Source organism: Myotis yumanensis, unplaced genomic scaffold, assembly GCF_028538775.1.
Source record: "Myotis yumanensis isolate MYYU_CA2020_CCGP unplaced genomic scaffold, mMyoYum1.0.hap1 SCAF_5, whole genome shotgun sequence".
NCBI lineage: Eukaryota > Metazoa > Chordata > Mammalia > Chiroptera > Vespertilionidae > Myotis > Myotis yumanensis.
In genome coordinates this window covers 81,273,948-81,283,090 of record NW_027223756.1, presented here as the reverse complement: position 1 = coordinate 81,283,090, position 9,143 = coordinate 81,273,948, and the positions used below count along the sequence as shown (strand labels likewise).

Genomic DNA, 9,143 nt, shown 5'->3' with positions numbered 1-9,143 from the left:
GCCACAGCCCCTGGGATGTCAACATGATCTTGGGGAGAACGGACTAAGGAGACCCAGGCTCAACTGAACCAAAGTGATGACCTCCCGGCAGAATCAGAGGGGCTCCAACTAGCAATCAAGTTCCGTTATAGAAAAAGCAAACGCGCATTACATTTTGGGATCGAGTCTGTGAGAGTCAAATGCTTTTCTGCTACCTGGGGGTCTGTTTCCTACTTCAGGTCTTTTTTTTTTTAAATATATTTTTATTGATTTCAGAGAGAAGGAGAGAGAGATAGAAACATCAATGATGAGAGGGAATCATTGATTGGCTGCCTCCTGCACATTGGACCGAGCCCTAAACCCAGGCATGAGCCCGAAACCCAGGCATGTGCCCTTGACCAGAATCGAACCTGGGTCCCTTTGGTCCGCAGGCCGACACTCTATCCACTGAGCCAAACTGGCTGGGGCCTTCAGGTCTTATTTTAAATGGCAGAGAAGGGTGGTAAGGCTGGAAGGCAGGGTTCAGTGGGTGGGTCTGTCTGTGCCCCAGCATCCCTTCCCCTTCTTCCCCTTGCAGGGCCCCTGAACAACACCAGTCCCTCCATTCATCATTTTATTCAAAGCGGTTGCCTTGAGCCCCACCTTCCCGAGGAGACCCCAGGGGAAATCAGTGTGTTATAAATTAACCATGGCCGGGCATCGCCCCAGAAGCCCCGTCAACTGGACGCAGGCCCTCGTAGTCCATCTCGGATTCTCCGCCCGCTGGGACCTGTCACAGCCCCTGGCCACGCAGCCTGCTCGTCTTGGACTCACAGCCTGCAGCTTCTCGCCCTCCTGCCGGTGTGCCAGAGCTAGCAGTACTCAGAATAATCCTCCTCCACATAGTTCGAGGGGAACCAGCCAATCTGGAAAGAGACGAGGAAGGAGTCAGGGCAGGGCGTACACGATTCCTCCTGCGGTTCTTCGGCTCAGCAGGCAGGTTTCCTCCCACCTCAGGGCCTTTGCACCTGCCATATCTTCCTCCCCAGAAAATACACCCCTCAGATACATGCACAGCTGACCACCCCCTCCCCCCACACCATTCTCTACTCACACAGTACCTTACCAGTAAGGACTTCCTGTTTAAAACTGCAAACCCCACTCACCCCAATATTCAGCCCTTTTTCCACTGTAGTTTCTCCATAGCACTTATCTCCATCTAGTGATTGTTTATGTTATTATTTATGGACTTGTTACCTGTCTCTCCCACAAACACACACACACACACACTACAATATAAACTCCATAAGGCAGCGATTCTTGTGTCTTATTCACCACTGAGTGCCAAGAGCCTAGAATAGTTCCTGGCACACAGTATACACTTAAAGAATATTTATTGGAAGGATGCATGGTTGGGTGGATGGATGGATGGATGGATGGATGGATGCCAGGGTGGATGGGTAAATGCTTTACAGCTTAGACCTTCCTAAACACCCCCCAAAGGCTCTCTCACACCCTAATTGTCTTCTACTGCAGACTAACCTTCCTTCATGGTCTTTCACTACACTCTTCACCTAAGCAATATTCCAGGTCACTTTTTCACATGTCTCCCCTCAGGAGGACATAAGCTCCTAACCCATTCTTTGTCTTTATTCAACAATTATTTCTGAGAAACCATTACAAGTGAAGGAGCACTCTAGAGGTTAGGGATTCATCAACAGATGGAATAAAGACTCTCTGCCTTTGTAAAACAAACATAAAAACCAGGCAGAAACAAACATTTTTGAGAAATCTTGAGGTCCCGCCTGACAGTCTGAATTCAGACAGGCGAAAAAGTACAACGGGGAAAAGTGGTTAATCCCAGCTCTGCCTCTTCATGCACTCAATATTTTATTGAGCACCTACTGTGTGCCAGGCACTGGTGATACTACAGTGAACGAGAGACAAAAAACCCTCAGCGGTCAGCTTGGCCTCCTATAAGCTGTCCTGACCTGCGCCCCTTAGGGCTTTCACGCTGCCCGGCGATTCCCCATCACAATGTTGGCCATTCAGCATTGCAACTCCTTGATTACAGGTTTGTCCTCTTCACTAGACTATGAGTTTCACGAGGGCAGGGATTGTACTGTGCTCATTTTTGTCTTCCCCGCACTCAGCAGGTCTGGCACGTAGTAGGTGCTCAATAAGTAAATTCAAGTTGCATCAATGAATGAAACCTCTATGTCCCTCACTCCCCTTAACCAGGTAAGGCCTCCCATGGGCCACTCCCCAGCTGCTCCAGCCCATAATTCCGGTACAGCTTCATTGAGGCCAGGATGCCTGAGATGCCAAGCTCCGCCCTGACTCACCCGGCCATAGATCTCCCCTCGCCACCAGCCTTGTTGCCCCTTCTTGTTAAGGATCTTGACAATGTCACCCTCCTTGAGGTTCAGCTCGGATCGGTCCCTGGCGCAGAAGTCGTAGCGGACTTTGGCTGTGCCAAAATACTTGGTGCTTCCCGCTGTGTAGGGGAGAGCAGAGGTGGTAAGAAGCCGTGGGCAGACACCGGCCCACCATCCAGGCGCAGTGGGAGGATAATGCCCCCAAGAGGGTAACACTAGGATGAAGGGTCCTTCAATGCATCTCTGTGCAGTGCTGGGTGCCCCGTGCTCCGAGGGGACACAGTTGTACTCCCCAAATCATCCTTGCAGCCCAACCAGTGTCCAAATTTAGAAAGTAATACCATAATAATTTTTAAGATGGTTTGTATATATTTATAGTAAAGGAAGCAGAGAAATGATGTGGAAAAAATCATTTTAAGCTATTAAATATTAATTATTTTAAGAAGGACCCAGAGTCAGAAAAGAGGAAAGGAGAGAAAGATAAGCAGGGGTAAAAGACACAGAGACCTTTCCATAGGACAATGTAAGTGACACTGTAATTAATTTGTAGTATTTCTGCAAATATGATAAGATTGGCATCCATATCTATGCCAGTACAAATCAGTAACATGCAGGCAGACAGAAACATTTATTCGATTTAGTGACGTGAACAGAAATAATTTTTGTCTTGGAGTCCTCATGTTACCTTGTTTTGCTTTTTCAGTCATAAAATAGTTTCATGATAATTACTTTTAAAATATCTTAAAAAAAAAAACATTTAGGACATAAAAAAAATTCAGACACTACACAACCCATATGACTTTTCTGAAAAACATACTTCAGAATGTATGCCAGGAAAACAAAATTTGAAACAAAGTAAGAAATTTAAAAAATAAAGAAAAACATCAGAAACAAGAAATATAGGGTCTAAGTAATTCTTGATTCTGTTTTTACAAGTCAAATTCAATTGTTATGCAAGGATTCATAAATATATGTCATAATTATTTTAAATTATAGAAAACTATATCCAACATTCCAGATAATTTCAACAAATCCAGTGGGTAAGAGATGCAAAGGAAAGGGGAAGTTAGAGTGCACCACAGGAGTCGCCTTTTTGTAGGAGAAGGCTGTAGATACTAATAAATCCTTGATATTGTTACAAAAATATAGGCTTAAAAGGTGCAGGTGAGGACCCTGCTGGTGCCCAGTGTCCCCATCTTCCCCAATATAAAGACATAACCCCTGAGCCACCTATGCAAACCACTCCAGAGCAAAGGGACGGGCAGGAGTAGGAAGGGTCCCTGATTCACAGATAGGACCTCCCCACGCCCACTGGAAGGAATGTCCATGGTATCCCCCAGCCTTCTCTCCACGATGTGAAGGAGCTGGGGCTGCAGGCCCCCAGCCTGGTGCATCCTACCTGTCGGTTTGCTTATGGCTCTCCTCTCAGGCTCCTTGAAAGGGAACTGCAGGGTGGTGTCCAGCGACTTGAAGCAATCCTTCAGGGAGTTCTGCTGGTAAAACTCCACCAGCTCCTGGCAGGGGGGCAGCAGGACAGATGCTATTCCAGCAGGCCCGCCCCTGAGGGGGCAGCCCCGGAAGGAGCCACATCCAACTCCTCCTATGAAGCAGGAGGCCTCCCTGGCAAGTGACTCCTTGAATAATCCCCATGATGGGAAGCTCATTCCATTTCTGCACAGCCAGGGCCATTTTATGGGGGAGAGACCACATTGCCTACAGCCAGTCCCTCTAATAACCAATCTGCTTCACGACACATTTACACAATAATCAACCTACCTAACGACCACCTCACCAAAATCAAACCGGGCTCCCATGCGGGTGCCAGGAGCCTTATTTTTGTAATTAATTATAATAATAATTAAGCACCTAATAGGTGCTGGGCAGAGTGCAACCATACGTCATCAAAATCTCCTAATCATCCCGAGGGGAGTATGTTCGTGGTACCAAGTGTTTTATAAATGGTGAAAATGAGTCACAGAGAAGCCAAGTGCCTTGGCCAGGGTCCCATGGCCGGGAGAGCGTGGATCCAGAACTCAGCCTCTGCGGAGGCCGTGAAATAGAGCCGCTAAGTGCTGGCTTCTGAAATATGGCTGATCTGAATTCAAGTCCCAGATGTATTGCCCGTCGGAGCATTTATTACACAAATGCTCAAGCTGATGCTAATAACAAGTAAACAACTCGGGGCTATTCTGTAAAAGGACATGTTTGCGTTTTAGAGTTCTAGATTCCCAAGATGCCCATGTGGACCCTGAGAAGAAGATCTCTATTAAGAAGGGCTCCTGGCCCAGCTGGAGTGGCTCAGTTGGTCGAGCGGAGTCCCATGAACCGAAAGGTTTCGGGTTCAGTTCCTGGTCAGGGCACATGCTCAGTCAGGTGATCATGAAACGGATTAGGCAGAGCTAAATCTTCAAGTCTGACAGAAACAGGGACCCTGCTAGTCTCAGCGTCACCCATCTGTGAAACGGGAACTCAGAGAGTGACTTCTGAGGGCATTCACTGATAGCCTGTCTATACCCTGTGTGGCACTCAGTAAGTGCTCTGTCAGTGCTCACTGCTGTTACTTAGGACTGTGATTACCATCCCCATCATCACTATTGGTCATGAGGGGATTGCCTTTAAGGCCAATTGATCCAAAGTGCCCTTGGAGGGACCCCTGTGAATAAGGATAAGAGGGAGGCCGTCCAAGATGGAGCCTCAGGAAGGGCCCTGCCTGCATTCTGGAAAACTGGAGTTAGGGGAAGATCGGCCCTTACCGCCAGCCCCCGGAAGGCCTTCTTTTCTGTGATCCGGTACAGTCCTTCCGCCGTCATGATTTTAATGTGCTTGACCTCAACATTGTACCTGGAAGCAGGGAGAGAGTGGGCGAGATGGTCATTGAGCCCTGAGGCTGGGGACCCAGGCCCATACTCAGCCAAGCCTCCGCCCCAGGCTGTACCCCAAACCATGGGAAAAGCAGTCTCCGCTGCTTCAGGGAGGGGGCGACCACTGGAGCCCAAGACTGAAGCTGCCTCCTGCTGCTGCACCAACTGGTTCCTTCCCTCGGGCCTTTTCTGCTCTAACTTCCTTTCTTCCTCTAAGGCTCCAGATCTTCCTAAGATAACAGGAGTCGTCTTCCTGGACTCACAGGTTGTTGAGAAGTCAGGTCTTACAAAGAAAGGAATGTTCTAGAAGGGTGATTTTCAACCCGTGTGACGCACGAATTTTTAAAACAGGCCATACCTGACTCTTTCAGCCAGGGCACTGACGTCTTTTCCATCAGATTGTTAAATTTAAAAATGACAACACAACAGCCGTCCAGTGTGAATAAATCAAAATTAAACTTTTGTTTTTGTAAGATTGGCCAAAAAAATGTATTTTTTGGTGTGCCACAGAATTTGGGTAATTAGTTTATGTGCCACACGATGAAGAAGGTTGAAAATCGCTGGTCCACAGTAGATAGGACGAGACCTACGGTGTCTAGCTTAAACCACATGGCAGACCACAGAGCAGCGAGGACGGGGAAGAGATGGTCACTTCGGCCAGTTTGGAGAACTAGAAAACCAAACCTCCTCCCACACAGAAAACCCCTAGAAATGCCGAGGAGCAAAGTGCTGAGTTCTCAAAAGAAAAGGGAAATGCCCAGATGCCAGAAATGAGGACAAAACTAAACACGAAGCAGTAAACTAAGCAGTAAGCATGAACTGCGACCCTAAGGAGTTTGCTCATCTTGGAAACCAGGAAGCTTATGTCTCATTGATCACAGAGACATGAGGAGAGTTACGGGGTCCCTCCAGGTGCGAGTTGGCCTGAGACCCACCCATACCCTGTAAGGCTGGACTGTCAAGAAGCTTCGCCCTCAGGAAGAGGGGGGGGGAGGGGGGGCGCTAGAAAACGCCATCCATCAGCGCAGCCAGGATGATAAACATCTCTGTCTGTCTCAGCCCCCACACAGAAAGCCACCCTTGGGAATTCATAGCCTCAGCCCGCCCTCAACAAGGTCTGCGTGTCAACCAAGGAGCGGTTCAGACTGACATCAAGAACAAAAGGCTTTCATTTAAGCAAAAAGTTGCAGCCCTGGAGACACAGGTTTTTCAGGTACCAACCAAAATTGTGTTCCAGGGGAGAACAAACAGAGGCATGGTCTGTCAAGGCAAAATCCCCAGTGTCATTCTTTCTTTCCTGCAAATGAAGAGCCGCTGGCTGAGTTACCCCAGCTTCGTTAGTTTAAATATGCAACCGAGTGGGGGGGAAACTACAAGGAGGAGGTTCGGCCGCAGTTGTTGTTTCGGGATGTTCATGACTCAGCCTTGAGCTCAGTTTAGCAACAGGTTAGCAACTCAGTAGCAGCTCTGAGAACAGAGTCCAAGACCTGCAGCGGCCCCCCTTCCCTAAGAGCCTCCCCCTCTATCTTGAGTCTTGGCCGTGACCATTCCATTTTCTTGTGTCCATCACCAGGAGCTTGAACTTGAACTGCCGGTGTAGTCTGAGGAAACTAAGGAATCAACCTAAAGGAAAATGAACCTGCTCGTGGGTCCCACACAAACAAATGCACATCTCTGGCGATCCCGGCAGCAAAAGACTCCCACAGGGCAGGCCCCGTTTAAGATAGAGACACAACTACAAACCTACGAGGAAGTGAGTCACCCTGAGCGGGCTGGGCAGCTGCCCTCCGCAACCAGAGAAGCACAAGAGACAGGGTGTGTGTGTGTGTGAGATTCCGGTTCAGGTGACATCCTTGCTCTGCCTCTTCCTAGGGGGGTGCTCAGTGCCTTTTGGAACCTCCCTAGGAAACACATCTTCCTTGTGGGTTGTCAGTCGTTTAAAGGAAATACATTTGTTTAAACGCACTCAGACCCCAGGGGTTGAATACAAGGTGGCTATTGGCGCTCTGCCACCCGGGAGCACACAGTGCCTTTCTCTTTCCCCGTCTCCTCCCTGCCCCAGGCTCGTTACCCTCAGCTTCCTCACTCCAAGCTCCAGGGGCGTTCCTGGACCTCTATGGCTTGTTTCGTAAGCCATGTCTTCTAGGAATTACTTTTTCTACCTCTGTAATTTGCCATATAAATGTTCTCTTACAAAAAAGAAAGAAAGAGAGAGAGAGAGAGAGAGAGAGAGGAAGGAAGGAAGGAAGGAAGGAAGGAAGGAAGGAAGGAAGGAAAAGAAAGAAAGGAAGGAAGAAAGAAAGAAAGAAAGAAAGAAAGAAAGAAAGAAAGAAAGAAAGAAAGAAAGAGAAAGAAAGAAAGAAAGAAAGAAAGAAAGAAAGAAAGAAAGAGAAGAGAAAGAAAGAAAGAAAGAAAGAAAGAAAGAAAGAGAAAGGAAGAAAGAAAGAAAGAAAGAAAGAAAGAAAGAAAGAAAGAAAGAGAAAGAAAGAAAGAAAGAAAGAAAGAAAGAGAAAGGAAGAAAGAAAGAAAGAAAGAAAGAAAGAAAGAAAGAAAGAAAGAAAGAAAGAGAGAAAGAAAGAAAGAAAGAAAGAAAGATGGCAATCGTGACTGTACACTCCCTTCCTCCCAGCCACTTGCGTCACCCAGGTCACAGGGGGAGGTGGGGTCAGGGAGGGGGGTATTACTTAATGCTGATGGCAAACTCTGCTGCGTCCTTCACCCGCTGCCGCACCAAGAAGGTCCCGTCGGAGCGGTTGGTGAGGATGCTTTCTGCTCCGGCGCGCTCCATGGGGCCAGCGTACCTGCCAAGACACACCAAGGAGAGAGGTCTGCACAGACCCCATATGGCCACATGGGGTCACGTTTTCTCCTAACCCTTGTGACTTTTTTTTAAGTTGGTGACAGCCCAAGTCCAACTGCCTTTAGACACCAAAACAAGTCCGGAGAAGGCAGTGGCCAGGGTCCAGAAGTGAGCAATTTAAAGGGTGGGGGGGTGGGGTGGGTCAAAAAATTCAGCCATCAAGATAAATAATAACAAGTAGTACTTCACATTGTTGAACAAAATTGAAGAAGCCACAAAGAAATGGGAAGATACTCCATGTTCATGGATTGGAAGCATCAACTTAGTTAAAATGGCCATTTTACTTAAAGCAATATACTGAGTTAATGCAATCCTCATCAAAACCCCAATGGCATTTTTTTCAGAAATAGAACAAAAAATTATCAAATTTGTATGGAACCACCAAAGACCCCAAATAGCCAAAGCGATCCTGAGTAAAAAAGAACGAAGCCAGAGGTATCAGCCCCCCTGACTTCAAAGTCTACTACACAGCTACAATAATCAAAACAGTGTACTGGCAGGAAAACAGACACACAGACCAGTGGAACAAAATTGAGAGCCCAGAAATAAACCAACACGTATATGGGCAACTAATTTTTGACAAAGGAGTCAAAAACGCATAACAGAAAAGAAAGCCACTTCAATAAATGGTGTTGGGAAAATTGGGAAGCCGTGGAACTAGACTGCTATTTGACACCATTCACAAAAATTAACTTAAAATGGATTAAAGACTTAAATATAAGACCTAAAACATTAAAACCACAAAGAAGAAAACACGGGTTCTAAACTTAATAGACCTTGGTCTCAGAGAGAATTTTATGAACTTGACCTTAGAGGCAAGGGAAGGAAAAGCAAAAATAAATGAATGGGACTATATCAAACTAAAACGTTTCTGCACAGCAGAAGAAACCATCAACATAACATAAAGGCAGCCCAGCTAGCATGGATGAGCATTGACCTATGAACCAGGAGGTCATGGTATGATTTCGGGTCAGGGCACATGCCTGGGTTTTGGGCTCGATCTCCAGTGTGGAGGCATGTAGGAGGCAGCCAATCAATGATTCTCTCTCCTTCCCTCTGAAATCAATAAAATATATATATTTCTTA

General features: G+C 47.1%; 1 protein-coding gene across 1 annotated transcript in view; it reads right to left on the bottom strand.

Annotated features, from left to right (window-relative positions):
* Nucleotides 1-590: 590 nt before the first annotated feature.
* Nucleotides 591-9,143, bottom strand: part of VAV1 (vav guanine nucleotide exchange factor 1) — a 56,647-nt gene continuing 48,094 nt past the window's right edge. The window contains exons 23-27 of the mRNA XM_070415961.1: nt 7,882-7,998; nt 5,090-5,177; nt 3,736-3,850; nt 2,304-2,455; nt 591-884 (exon numbers count right to left, since the gene is read on the bottom strand). Coding sequence (XP_070272062.1) covers nt 831-884; nt 2,304-2,455; nt 3,736-3,850; nt 5,090-5,177; nt 7,882-7,998 — 526 coding nt within the window. The 3' untranslated portion in view covers nt 591-830. The remainder of the gene's footprint in view (nt 885-2,303; nt 2,456-3,735; nt 3,851-5,089; nt 5,178-7,881; nt 7,999-9,143) is intronic.